Source organism: Aspergillus caelatus (assembly GCF_009193585.1).
Source record: "Aspergillus caelatus strain CBS 763.97 unplaced genomic scaffold BDV27scaffold_477, whole genome shotgun sequence".
NCBI lineage: Eukaryota > Fungi > Ascomycota > Eurotiomycetes > Eurotiales > Aspergillaceae > Aspergillus > Aspergillus caelatus.
The window spans coordinates 1-12,432 of NW_022475740.1; the positions used below are offsets into that span (position 1 = coordinate 1).

The 12,432-nt window shown below is 49.7% G+C and overlaps 7 protein-coding genes and 1 non-coding gene across 8 annotated transcripts; 6 read left to right on the forward strand and 2 right to left on the reverse strand.

Moving 5' to 3' along the window:
* The first annotated feature begins 443 nt into the window (after positions 1-443).
* On the forward strand, positions 444-1,917 carry BDV27DRAFT_139487 (serine hydrolase domain-containing protein). Its single transcript, XM_032069465.1, has 2 exons — positions 444-668; positions 724-1,917. The coding sequence occupies exons 1-2, from the start codon at positions 578-580 to the stop codon at positions 1,827-1,829; spliced, it is 1,197 nt and encodes a 398-aa protein (XP_031920429.1). The 5' UTR covers positions 444-577; the 3' UTR covers positions 1,830-1,917.
* A 346-nt stretch (positions 1,918-2,263) lies between these two features.
* On the forward strand, positions 2,264-3,565 carry BDV27DRAFT_151395 (uncharacterized protein; the record flags this gene model as incomplete). Its single annotated transcript, XM_032071355.1, has 2 exons — positions 2,264-3,101; positions 3,177-3,565. The coding sequence occupies 2 exons, from the start codon at positions 2,264-2,266 to the stop codon at positions 3,563-3,565; spliced, it is 1,227 nt and encodes a 408-aa protein (XP_031920430.1).
* A 901-nt stretch (positions 3,566-4,466) lies between these two features.
* On the forward strand, positions 4,467-6,357 carry BDV27DRAFT_88428 (transmembrane amino acid transporter protein-domain-containing protein). The gene is made up of 6 exons (XM_032077863.1): positions 4,467-4,750; positions 4,816-4,829; positions 4,879-4,951; positions 5,011-5,342; positions 5,403-5,546; positions 5,605-6,357. The coding sequence occupies exons 1-6, from the start codon at positions 4,581-4,583 to the stop codon at positions 6,246-6,248; spliced, it is 1,377 nt and encodes a 458-aa protein (XP_031920431.1). The 5' UTR covers positions 4,467-4,580; the 3' UTR covers positions 6,249-6,357.
* On the reverse strand, positions 6,358-6,701 carry BDV27DRAFT_88429 (uncharacterized protein). Its single transcript, XM_032077864.1, has one exon. The coding sequence runs from the start codon at positions 6,640-6,642 to the stop codon at positions 6,466-6,468; it is 177 nt and encodes a 58-aa protein (XP_031920432.1). The 5' UTR covers positions 6,643-6,701; the 3' UTR covers positions 6,358-6,465.
* Positions 6,702-7,507: 806 nt separating this feature from the next.
* On the reverse strand, positions 7,508-7,610 carry BDV27DRAFT_t244. The gene has a single exon. It is a non-coding gene; the product is annotated as a tRNA-Phe (tRNA).
* A 1,403-nt stretch (positions 7,611-9,013) lies between these two features.
* BDV27DRAFT_170608 (uncharacterized protein) lies at positions 9,014-10,205 on the forward strand (the record flags this gene model as incomplete). Its single annotated transcript, XM_032075347.1, has 4 exons — positions 9,014-9,096; positions 9,150-9,612; positions 9,660-9,854; positions 9,903-10,205. 4 exons carry the CDS (start codon positions 9,014-9,016, stop codon positions 10,203-10,205), a joined length of 1,044 nt encoding a protein of 347 aa, XP_031920433.1.
* Positions 10,206-10,575: 370 nt separating this feature from the next.
* On the forward strand, positions 10,576-11,131 carry BDV27DRAFT_139491 (uncharacterized protein). The gene has a single exon (XM_032069466.1). The coding sequence runs from the start codon at positions 10,657-10,659 to the stop codon at positions 11,050-11,052; it is 396 nt and encodes a 131-aa protein (XP_031920434.1). The 5' UTR covers positions 10,576-10,656; the 3' UTR covers positions 11,053-11,131.
* A 260-nt stretch (positions 11,132-11,391) lies between these two features.
* BDV27DRAFT_139492 (uncharacterized protein) lies at positions 11,392-12,310 on the forward strand. The gene has a single exon (XM_032069467.1). It carries the CDS (start codon positions 11,671-11,673, stop codon positions 12,103-12,105), a length of 435 nt encoding a protein of 144 aa, XP_031920435.1. The 5' UTR covers positions 11,392-11,670; the 3' UTR covers positions 12,106-12,310.
* Positions 12,311-12,432: the final 122 nt, after the last annotated feature.

The window sequence follows — 12,432 nt, forward strand, 5'->3', positions numbered from 1 at the left end:
TCTCGTTCTCCCCGCTTTCGGCTGCTTTGAGCGCTCTGTGTAGTTCTGCTGCTTTTAGAGCTGGCCCTACTTGGGGCTCTGCTAGATTCGCTGCTGCTTATCTGCTCCAGGTTTATAGGCATATCTAAGACCCTAGGGCCCCCGCGATATATCGGTGTTGGTGATGGTGGTGATGGTGGTGGCACGCCGTTTAGGGGTGCCCACCTCGACGCGCTCGGTAGACCACCACTATGGGGGTTTGGGACCTCCATAGCGGTTCCTGGGGCCTCAGGGGGCCTTTCTCGATCGATTGACGCGTTAAAATGACGTGTTTAGATTGAGTGTTGATTTTGATGTTCCGAGCCCCCGGTGGGCCTATTGTAATTGTGGAGGGGTATAGTGTAGTTTAGTACAGGTAGTTATCGAATCATCTTCGTCCCCTCTCTTCCTACGGGAAGCTAAGCAACAAACTTGCTGCCTTGCGCAGCTTCGTTTGACCTCCGAGCACTCTCCCTATAATTTTTTACCAACACATCTTCAACGAACCCTACAAGTCTAGATTTCTCCTCGTCACGACAACTCTGCAAGGCTATAGAAAATGTCCGACTTCGACGCCCTCCTCACCGAGTATACCGCGAAAGAAAACCCCAAGGTACACGGAGTAATATGCAAATGCATAGATAAAAATGGTATCCCAGGTCCAGAATAATATTCCTCCTCAGTTCTCCTAACGTACACCCCCAGGAAATGAAATCTACAATAAAATAGCCGGTTACAACTCCCTCTCCGCAGACGCCTCACCTCTGGACGAATCCGCCGTCCTCAAACTCGCCAGCGCCACGAAACTCATCACCAGCATCGCACTCCTCCAATGCATCGAAAAAGGCCTCCTCACCCTGGACTCACCCCTCACCAACATCCTGCCCGAGTTCGCCGACGTCCAAATCCTCACCGACGTCTCGGGATCGGACTTCACCTTCGAGCCGAGCAAAACCCCAATTACGGCGCGACATCTTCTGGCTCATACTTCTGGATTAGGATATCCGTTTACGAATCGACTACTGGGTCTGAGGGCACAGGCTAGAAAGGATACTAAACCTTCGTTCCGCGTTACGGCGAAATATGAGTATCCGTTAGTGTTCGAACCGGGGAATGGTTGGTTATACGGCTGTAGCCTAGACTGGGCCGGCGTGGTTGTGAGTCGACTACACGATGGAATGTCCTTAGAGGAGTACATGATAGAGAACATCTGGAAGAAAGTAGGCCTTTCAGCTCCCTTCCCACGATTCAACATCTCAACGCACCCCGAATACAACGCACGGATAATGCATGGCGCCGTCCAAACCAACGACGGACGATTGGAGCCCTACGATAGCTGGCCATTCGATAACCCCGAAGATCAAGAGGGTGGTAGCGGTCTTTCCTCCACTGCGAAAGACTTTCTTGCCGTGTTGGCAGATTTGATCTCGGAGTCCCCGAAGCTGTTGAAACCGGAGACTATCGCGGAGATGTTTACGCCGCAGCTTGTGCCTGGTTCAGCCAGTGTGAAAATGCTCTTGGAGTTACGGCCTGCGTGGGCGATTGTTGCTGGGCCTGTGGCGAATGATGCTGTGAATCACGGGTTGGGTGGTGCGTTATGTACTGGACCGGTGGCTGAGATAGGGCAACCTGGAAATGTGCTGGCGTGGGGTGGAGCGACTAATATTGTGTGGTGGGTGAGTCGGGAGTTGGGCGTTGCGGGCTTCTTTGCGACGCAGCAGGCTCCATTTGGGAATCCGACGGTGACGAGGCTTGTTAATGCTTGGAAGAGGGATTTTTGGATGGGGTTTAATCAGGTGAATCATGTCTAGGTAGGGTTTCCTTAACTCGGAGTATTTCTTGGAATGACATTCAAGAAGCTATGAGCTCTTTACACAATGCAAATTGGTAATGCTGAAACACGTCGGCCTTTCCATTGTTATGGGGGTATAATAATTATGTAATAGATATAAGAGTAGGCTATAAGATGGACGTTAAAATGGCTCAAGGTCGGAGCAAGTGCCGGCGCAGCTCCGGGTTGCAGGATCCCCATGGGGAAGATGTCGGAGATACTACATCTGCGAATCAATCGGAGCACAGCGAATAATATAATTCAACTAGCCGGTGGGGTTAATGGATCGGGTGCATTAAAAAAACCTGGTGCTACGGATTTAGTTAGAAACGACAGTTGGCAATCGATTCACCAGGTCCATGAAGATGCTGCTAGTAAGCTCCCATCCCTGATTTCTTTCATTCTTTTTAGCTGATGTGGGCCCAATCTCAGAATAGAATAACAATCGTGTACGCGGCAATTATAGCCCTCAGCATTGGCTCGGCTCAAGCCACCGTATATGATATACCTGGTATATTCCCGGCCATCCCTGCCGTGGGCCCATTCGAGCCCATCGACACGGCACAGTATTTCAAAAGAAACCCTGGAGACTTCGTCCATCCCGGGATTTGGCATACACATGAGGACCTCGAGCGCATGCGGGACAATGTGCTCCGTAACAAAGAACCCTGGGCATCGGCGTACCAACGCTTCCGGGCCGACCAGTACTCCCTCGCCAATTACACGATGGAAGGACCCGCCACTGTGATTTCCCGGGGTAAAGTCAGTAACTACTCCTCGTTTGCGCATGACGCGCGAGCCGCGTGGCAGAACGCTCTGATGTGGTATATCACCCGCGACCAATCGCACTGGAGCCGCAGTACCAGCATCCTGGACGCGTGGGGGTCAAATCTGACGGATATCATCGGTATTGACCGGTCGCTGCTCATCGGACTGGATGGAGACCTGTTCGTCAACGCCGCCGAGATCATGCGATGGGAAGGGAATTGGACGGAGTCCGGTAGTAGATGGCAGGGCGGCAGTGGGTTCAGCAATCAGCTGTACTGGCTATTCTCCCGGCAGTCTGTCGCCATTGGGCAGGCGAACTACGGGATGGCCAGCATTAAGGCATTGATGAGTTTCGCGGTGTATCTGGACGATGTGCAATTGTATAATTATGCCGTTCATGCGTTCATCCACGATCGTTGCGCCGGGTTATTGGCCATGTATCACCCCGAGACGGGGCAGTCGGTGGAGGCTGGGCGTGATCAAGGTACAGTACATCGTTACCTTGCTGATTCATACCGACCGGTAGTTACTTCGGGCAGGCATGCTGACATAGCATCAGGCCACACCATGTCGGGCATCGGGTGGACGGCGTACGGCGCTCGTGTCGGGCAAAGCCAAGGCAGCGATCTTTATAGTCTCGGAGGTGGCTTGTTACTCAAAGCGGCCGAGTACGCCGCGAAATATAATCTAAACCACACCGTCTTTTATGATCCCCAATGGTACCGATGTGAAGCCGTCCTGGTCAATGGTCCCTGGCGAAACATATCCGAGGCCAGTCGTGGAGTCACAAACAAGAACCCTATGTGGGACGTTCTATTTTATGAATACGTGGTGACGCGGGGAAATGACGGGCCCTGGACCAAGGCAGCAAAGGAGACCCAGGGGTTCGCCGGTGGAGTTTCCTCCAACGACCACCCCAGCTGGGGAGATCTGATCTGGGCACGGTAATTCGTTAGTTTTATGCGGGGTTAGTTGAGTATCCCGACGGAGTTCCTTGCGAGGTAGTACGAGTCTAAGGCCTGGAGAGGAAGTCCTTCCGGATGTCACCTTGTGCTGCAAGCGAGGCGGGATACACGCAAGATGACATGAGATAATAATTACTATTATTCATTTCCGTTCCGTTCCGAAATGATCAACCAGGATTGTGTCAGTGCCCATCTGTCCATGACAACATGGTCAGATCAAATCAGTATGGAACAAAATGTCAGCATCGTAACAAGTACTCTAGCATTGTTTTGTGGCGACATCAGTGACATACTGTTCCTTCTCGACCTACAGTTTTGTCAGGGTCCAGCTCTGGACCACGTGTCGGCAACTCGGAGCCGAGAAGGCACTAAGACCGAAAGCGGGAACCGCGTAGAAGATTCCCTTTTGAGTATGCGGAGAGAAGTTCCAAGAAAAAGTGCCCAGACTTCAAAACCTGATCAGCACGACGTCACGTGGTGCCCCGATTAGAGTTGCGCCACCGCCGCATCCGTTGAAAAACCTTAAAACTTTGGGAGATCCGTTTAGATGAACACGTGCCGTTTCTGGGGTCGACAGCTTGAAGGATTCACGACGTTTTGAAATGAGTAGGAGACAGTGGACACTAGTTTACAATAGGTAGGTGATTCGACATCTCATGAATAACATTTGTCCATTTCCTTTTTTTTTTTTTTCCCTCGGTGCCTCTTTTCTCTGAGTCACACTAACAATGACGAAGTGGAGCCAGCAGCGGCTCTAATGCAGGTTATGCCCCCGACATCGGACCAGTCAGACGGAAAACTCTTAATTTGCCTTCCGATTTGCCAATCATCGCCCGCTATTAACTAACGCATTCCTCCCGCGTTCCCGTTTCGCCTTCGTGGTTCGTTCCTTTCTTTCTTTCTCTCTCTTTCCTCTATATTTATTTACTACTTTAACAATCCGTTTCCCCTCGCACACACATCTTCAACACCGTGTGTGCATTTGGTTTGCGACAATCATGGCGTCGTCTGATGTCAAAGATATTGAACATGGCCTGGATCGGAGGGAGAATGACTCCGAGAAGCCTCCTTTTGAGGACAACCTGAAGGAGGAGCCTCCCCAGCTGGAAGTGGACGCTTTCGGTGCTGAAGAGACGGCAGAAGTCAAGTACAAGACCTTGGACTGGTGGTATGTGTGATCGACATTCCCAGGAATCCTTCTAGAAGCCTGACTGACAAACAATGCTCTGATAGGCAATGTGGAATCCGTACGACTCCCCGCGCAGAATGACGAAGTAATACTAACCCACACAATAGTCATGATCGCTGAAACAGTCTCTGTCGGTGTCTTGTCACTGCCGGCCACTCTCGCATCCATTGGTCTTATCCCGTAAGCATTGCGCCACGTTCAATTCAGCCCACACCATCGTTACTGACTCCATGGACTAGGGCAATCATTCTCATCGTCGGTCTCGGTATCGTCACCACCTACTCGGGTTATACCATCGCACAATTCCGACACAAATATCCCTACGTGCATAGCATGGCCGATGCAGGTTTCATCCTCATGGGTCCCATCGGTCGCCACGTCATCGAAGTCGGACAGCTGCTGTTCTTCCTGTTCGCTTGTGGCAGTCACCTGTTGACCTTCACCGTCATGATGAATACCTTGACCGACCACGGTACATGTTCCATTGTGTTCGGTGTCGTCGGCTTGGTTCTCTCCTTGATCTTCTCCTTGCCCCGAACCATGAAGAACGTCTCCTGGCTCGCTGTGACCTGTAAGAACCCATTGATCTCTTGGCTATGACATGATTCACCGGCTGACAATGGAATTCTAGCCTTCCTGAGTATCTTCTGCGCCGTCGTGATCACGATGATCGGTGTTGGCATCGAGCGCCCCGGATATGACGAGATGCAGCTCACTCGCAAGACGAACTTCGTCACCGGCTTCACCGCGGTGACCAACATTGTTTTTGCCTACTGTAGGTCTTCTCTCCAATGGACGTCGTTCAAAAGTACGTGACTAACATGGGCACACAGGTGGTCATCCCGCCTTCTTCGGTTTTATCGCGGAGATGAAGAACCCACATGACTTCCCCAAGTCCCTGTGCATGCTGCAGGGCTTCGAGATCATCCTCTACACTGTCGCATCGGCTGTCATCTACCGGTACGCCGGACAGAACGTCGCCTCCCCTGCTCTGGGCTCCGCTGGTCCGGTGGTGCGCAAAGTTGCCTACGGTATCGCCATCCCCACCATTGTCATCGCCGGTGTAGTTCTGGGCCACGTGGCCATCAAGAACGTTTACGTGCGCATGCTCCGTGGAACCGAGTTGATGCACAAGCGGAGTTGGAAGAGCATTGGTGTTTGGATTGGTCTGGCCGTAGTCTTCTGGGTCATTGCCTGGATCATTGCCGAGGCCATTCCCGTGTTCAGCAACCTGCTCAGTCTGGTCAGCGCTCTCTTCGTCAGTTGGTTCACCTTCGGTCTTCCCGGCGTCTTTTGGCTTTACATCTATAAGGGCCAATATTTCGCTTCGCCGATGAAGATCTTTCTCACTCTGTGCAACGTCTGCTTGTTTATTTTCGGTGTCATGATCTGTGGCCTGGGCCTCTGGGTATCCGGTGTGGCCATCCACAACGATAAATCCCATGGCAGCTTCACCTGCGCCAACAACGCCATTTAAACCCCGGTGGTTTGCGTTTCCGTATTAATCTCCTAATCCGCCCATCACTCAAGACCCTACTCCCACCAGACTCTCACCGTCCAATTAGCGACAGTTCTTCCCGTGAGAAATCACGACGATGCATCCTCCCGTCGCTTTTCGCGCTACATTATATATATCCCCTTAGAACAACACCCGCCTCGCGATTATTACTACGAGCCTGAGAAACGGACTTTTTTTATTGCAATTGCGGTTGTACCAAATCAAGGGACACGCCCCCACCGCGTCTATACCGAGCCCGCCCGAGCTCATTCATCATCGGGTACGATATTAGCACCATACTCCCTGCATCACGGCGTGGATGGGTTTTAGAGTTGGGAGCATCGGAGTTTGCTTGAGTTTTGATTGTGGCCATTGTACAGTCGACCAATATATTGTATTATAGATTATGCATCACAATTATACCCCCATATATTTTTATCTGGCAATCTGTAACTCTTAATTTTCTAAACGTCCTGTGGAGCTTCTAAAATCTAGCCGTGCGATTAGATTCTTCAACTGATCTCGCGTCCCTTGGTTCGCCCTATGCTGCAAGGGCGATAGGCGGTACTTTAATCACGACGGTCATCGATCGCCGAACCTTAATAGATTAACATTAGGTTGGTCAGATCTGCCACTTACCCTATTCGGAGATATGTTTGTCTGCAGGGTTTTGTGCAAAAGCTAAATTTATACTCCTCCCCGGCCAACCACAATTTAACCATTGCATCTTGTTCATAAAGTAGGCAAGCTACTAACTACTCTGTAGAGACCAGAAAATTCATATTCTGGGTATCTCAATGTTACTCTATGAACTCACTTTATACCCGTAGTTCTGTAAGGAGAACCGTGTTGATTAAGGTTGAATGTCATATTATATATATTCTGCCGCGACTGACATAAGAACAAATATATACGCACCACAGAAGCGAATATGTTCCAGGACAACAGCCATAAAATTTAACTTCTCATTGCCAATCTCACATTTTACCTTTTACCATTATTATTGAATGGTCCAATATGGGTATTCTGTTCGGGTACTACCTGGTGCCTGGTATGTGCCTAAAATTTTTCCTCGGGAATGGACCGTTGCTAAAACAGAACCACGCAACCCACACTGCCCACAACACTTCATACACTGCTAAAGCCCAACGAACAACCAAATACTTCATAACAGTAGCAGGTAGCATCCGCTCGTTCGATGACTTAAGTCGAAGTAAAAAAATGTGTGCAAAAAGTTATGCGGTGAGCCGGGATTGAACCGGCGACCTTTAGATAACCCAAGTGGGTCTATCTGATGAAGTGAACTTCAGTCTAACGCTCTCCCAACTGAGCTATCCCCGCAATTGATGGAAGCAGAGTGGGTATTTTGACAATATAATGACATAATGCTAGTTGGATCCTGGTGCGTCCTTTTCTAGGTTTACAGTTCCGTACCATCTGCACAATATGTAACACCAAAATTTTGGAAGTAATCAAGTATGAACACTGAGCGTTGTATACTAAGGCCACGCTCTCAATGGGCTACAATGAACTAAGCGCTTGTCGAATGGATCCTGCATTACACTGTGTCCGCCTAATGCTAGTATATCAAATACTAGGTACTTCAGCTGCTGCCAGCCGTCCTCATAGGTATTGAGAACAAGTTCGCCGTCTATAATGGTATCGTCATGGATTGGCAGGAACGTTTCATCATTAGCCTTAGGAGAGTGCAGCCCAGGTACATAGCGGTAGTCGTTTTTGCGGTCGATCAGGTACTGCATCTCCGATATTTCGGAGTCAGTGGACCCGCGCTCCATGTACATTAGACACCAAATTCAATCCGTCTTCTCACAGACATGATAGTCTTTTTGCTGTAGCTCTGCCAGATGTTGCGAGGAGAAGCTAACGGGGGGCGGCACCAGGGTAGCCGATCTTGGTTTGGCCAAGCAGGCTCGCAAACTTGCGGCGGAGATTCTCAACTTTCTCGGGCTCGACTTTGATGCCCACCACATTCCGGCAGGGGAAAGAGGGGCTCATCGTTGAGGGGCAATAGGAGATTTCCAAGGAGAAGGTGGGAAGTGAATACATGCAATGACAAGCAGGAGCTTGTCCCCGCCCCTTTGGCATGAAATGTTACAGCTGTACGGAGTAGAAGAGGCTGAAAGTCCTAAGGTGGGGGTAGCAGTGGGTCTCGATCTCCAGCCGGGGAAAGACTACGTAGTTAGTACTCCGTACTCCGCATACTTATAGGAGTTTTTGCTATCCATACTCCGGAGTAATTCTAGAACTAGGGGTGGTAAATTTCATGAAATACGAATCAGATTCCATTTGTTACCCCTAGCTCGAACTCACGCTAAGTTGTGGTCACTAATTCGATCCCACAATTGGAGGTTAGTAGGGCAATAAGACTTATTATGTAGGTATGATAAATTTCTATTTTATCAAACTTATATAGTGGTTGATAGATCATTTTTTTTTTCTTTTTAAAGAGGAAAGGAAAAAGCAAAAAGCTATTCAGAACAGGGGTCAAAACCCCTTTTCTATATTTCTGGGAGCTAATGCCGAACTATCTTGGAGATCCCTACTTTTAGGGCGCCGGACCCCACTTATGAGCTGGTGCTCCCTGACACCTGGAGCATGAAAATTTTGACCCAGTGAAGTATCGCTCCGTATATAAAGATCGACCCCGTGGACTTTCCACTGGTTATCAAGTTAATATCGCCTCTCCCCCTCTACTTATTAGGAGCGCTCCTACCCCTCAGAAAATGTACAGACCCACCACTAAGAATGAGTGGTGGTTTTGTGGGACTCTTCTAATGCAAGCGGCACTAGTCATTATCTTGGAAATGTCAGTGTAGTTGTCCAGAGGCATTGATTCTTAATCCGGCTAACGAGTAACAGATACATTCTTGTTCAGTGGCAATCATGGGTTAATCCCAATATCATCCAAATTACGCCTTCATACGTGATTCCTGTGGGCATGGGTATTGTAGTTTTCGCATGCATTTACGAAGTCGTTCTCTCGCTGGATGCAATCCACCACAAAAACAATATTTCCTTGCTTGCCATATGCCTCACCAACGTCTGCATTGTCGTGTATGCGGTCATGCAGTACATTAAAATGCGAGATATTACCCATTCACTGCAGGGTTCAGCTGACGGGATGGGCAATCCACTCGTGGATTGGTCTCGGGATATCTGGCCATCAATGCGACCGGCAGAAGTCACTATCCCAGCTATTCTAACCATCTGTTCGCTCGTTATTGCACCTTTTGCCTATCGGCTTCACACGGACTACGCCTGGGCAATATATAAATGCATCCACGGCAGTCCAGAGCTCCGGCTGCGGTATCTAGCCTATGAGGTAAGCATCTCTATATGCTCTCCCTCGTTCTGACTAACATCCTCCAGATCTATTTGGTCCTAATCAAATTCGATTTCTTTTTCCTAACTGGATTTATCATCCAATATGACCTGATCGATGTGCATTTTGCGGAGCCTGAATATTCCCTGACAATGGCGCTCATTCCCACTTCATTACTGGTGATGGTCGCCGGCATTTACTGTGTCAAGTCTGGGTTCAAAATTGCGCTGATGGCTGTTATTGTGAGCCTCCCTTCCTTTCGTCAAGTCTCATTTCCTGACGATGAACAGGCATGCTACCTCGGGTCAATTGCGTATCTGCTTAGTCGGATCGTCTTGCTTTGCGGAAACTCACAGCGTGCCAATACTGTAGGCAGGGAGATGATGTTGTTTTTCGCCGCTGTCGCGTTGGTTCTTATCGTACTAACTGTGGGGTGTGCGGTACAATGTATCTTGAATCTCAACTACGGGTTGAAGGTCGCTCGCCTTGACAATAGTCAGTGGCCACAGAGTTCCCATGCCTTCCAAAGACTTGCTGCGCCTATGAGCCCTTCTATTGATACCCGATATCATCGTCGCTTATCACTTGATTAGCTGCAACGGGTAACTGATCCATCTGGGAGCTCTCATCTGGCCGGAGATACTGGAGAAAGGAGACGAACGTGTGGAGTACCGACGGCATTCAAAACGGCAATAGTTTCCCGCTAGCTTGTTTTGAAGTCGGACTAGCGCCCAATGGCTTTTCCTGATCCAGTAAGGTGGGAAACCTTCCCACGAGCCGAGCGTCTAAGGGCCAATTGGAGATCTTCATAACGCCCTGCCAAGGCCGCCGGAGTGGCCGATCCGAAGCCCTAAGCCTATTTTTGTCTTTCTGGAAAAATTTTGGGTCTCAAAGCTGTTGCTGGTGCAGATCCAGCTGAGCCACTTGACCCCAACATTCCGGAGCTGGAGTGTTAATACATTTGTTTCTTCCCGCTCACCACAAGGCGAGTATCGAAGGATCTGCATTGAGTGAGCCACTGCCATGTGCTCCGTCTAAGACACAATGTGGCACAGGAATAACCTCGGGGTTTTGTTGATATCACTCTTGCTCCTACGTGTACATGCGGCTTTTATTCGCCGTTTGGATTGCAGCCCCTCGGATGATGCGTTAATCGACCATATCTTTGAGCCACTTTCCTTGAGAGGCTATCTAGACACTAAACATGCGAACAAAACAATACTGTCCTTAACATTAAGCGGCGATTATGAGTCTCATAATTGTGAAGCCTTGGGCGGCGCATTGGCACGCATATCAATTGATGCAAGAGTACTCGGTCGTTCGGTTATTACTGATGACCGCCTGTTGGACTCCAGTGCTGACTGCCCGGAGTTGTCTCCGATCTATTATCCGAGGTACCTATTGCATCCTCCAACAGGAAGCTCTCAACTGATGATCTAGATCCGATCCTCGGACGTACACAACGTACCGAGCGTCGTACTCATTGGACCATGCGTACCGCATGAACACCTTGGCAACGACCATCCGCCTTCGGTTGAATGACACCGATATTTCTTGTAACGCCGCCAATATCACCCCGTACATTGGCTCAACAGCATCGGGGGTCTTGAAGGGGGTCCCCCTAGCCATCATGTTTCTCACCGGGGTCATAAACGGTGCCCTCATGATTTGTCGAAGCCGTGGACGGAGAGTTTTCCGGTACGAGCTCGCGAATGCATCTCGAGATCCAGCGGAATCTTATCTCCCGGGGATGGGCGACTGCTTGCAGTACATCCAGTTCATCTTTCTGACTGGATGCCTAACGCTATCTTATCCCGGATTCTTTCGTGCATCACTAGGTGAGCTCGCCTGGTCATCACTGATTCTAAGAAATTGGCCCGTTACACATCAATTCATCTACCCTGGTGTTGAGGACAATATATACGCTGTAAATGCAACTTACGGCTTCGAAGAGATGGCTCAATACCTGGGAGCAACGGCAATGAGTGATCTCTGGACCAACGCAATCGTCAACCTAGCCCTAGTGATACTCGGAGTTATAGTGGCAGCCCAACTCGTATGGTTAATCAAATCGGCCTGGCAGCTGTTTCCAACCCGCGGCTCAACTCACATGTTAGACCTTCCAACGGAATTCCTAACTCACATCCAGCACACGGGCTGGAGTGTCGCACGGGTCCTCTTGAACTACTTCCTCCTTCCCATCGTTGCCTTATCTCTCTACCAACCACTCCTGGCCACATGGTACCCTGTTTACCGCACATTTCTCGCAGTCTCCTTCGTCGCAGCTCTAGCCGTATCACTGGCCTTCATAGTCCGGTACTTGGTCAAGAACGACCGACAAAACAATTTCTTCCACAAGGGCTCCTACCCGAGAAATTCCTCCCAAGACTGGCTTTCCGATACTCTATACATGGTCCCGTTCCTGAGGGGGTTAGCAATCGGCGCTCTACAGACCTCCGGCCTCGGCCAGATACTCGTTCTTCTATCGTGTGAAGTCTTCATATTAGCCTGTCTGCTATGGAACTGGCGAGCACAAAGGGCGTGGAGACATGCTTGCTTCGCAACTGTTCGGCTCGTCATCATCGGGATGAGCTGTGCATTTCTCCCTAGGGCCGGTGTGCACGAGGGAAATAAGGCCTTAGTTGGGTACTTTATCATATCTCTACACGCCGCCGTCGTGTTCATTGGATTTATCGCCGATTGCCTTTACGAGATGGCCCGCTTTGCCTTATCGAAACTGGGCATCCTTGATCCCCATTCAGCAGACCTGGACCATCAATCCGATAAGGCTCCTGTACGTCTTTCCCCCAACATTAAAAA

Coding starts and splice junctions, on each gene's coding strand:
- BDV27DRAFT_139487 (XM_032069465.1), top strand. CDS start 578: ATGTCCGACTTCGACGCCCTCCTCACCGAGTATACCGCGAAAGAAAAC. Junction 669..723: donor CAAATGCATAGATAAAAATG/GTATCCCAGGTC, acceptor GTACACCCCCAG/GAAATGAAATCTACAATAAA.
- BDV27DRAFT_88428 (XM_032077863.1), top strand. CDS start 4,581: ATGGCGTCGTCTGATGTCAAAGATATTGAACATGGCCTGGATCGGAGG. Junction 5,343..5,402: donor CTCCTGGCTCGCTGTGACCT/GTAAGAACCCAT, acceptor ATGGAATTCTAG/CCTTCCTGAGTATCTTCTGC. Junction 5,547..5,604: donor CAACATTGTTTTTGCCTACT/GTAGGTCTTCTC, acceptor ATGGGCACACAG/GTGGTCATCCCGCCTTCTTC.
- BDV27DRAFT_88429 (XM_032077864.1), bottom strand. CDS start 6,642: ATGGCCACAATCAAAACTCAAGCAAACTCCGATGCTCCCAACTCTAAA.
- BDV27DRAFT_139491 (XM_032069466.1), top strand. CDS start 10,657: ATGTGGCACAGGAATAACCTCGGGGTTTTGTTGATATCACTCTTGCTC.
- BDV27DRAFT_139492 (XM_032069467.1), top strand. CDS start 11,671: ATGGTTAATCAAATCGGCCTGGCAGCTGTTTCCAACCCGCGGCTCAAC.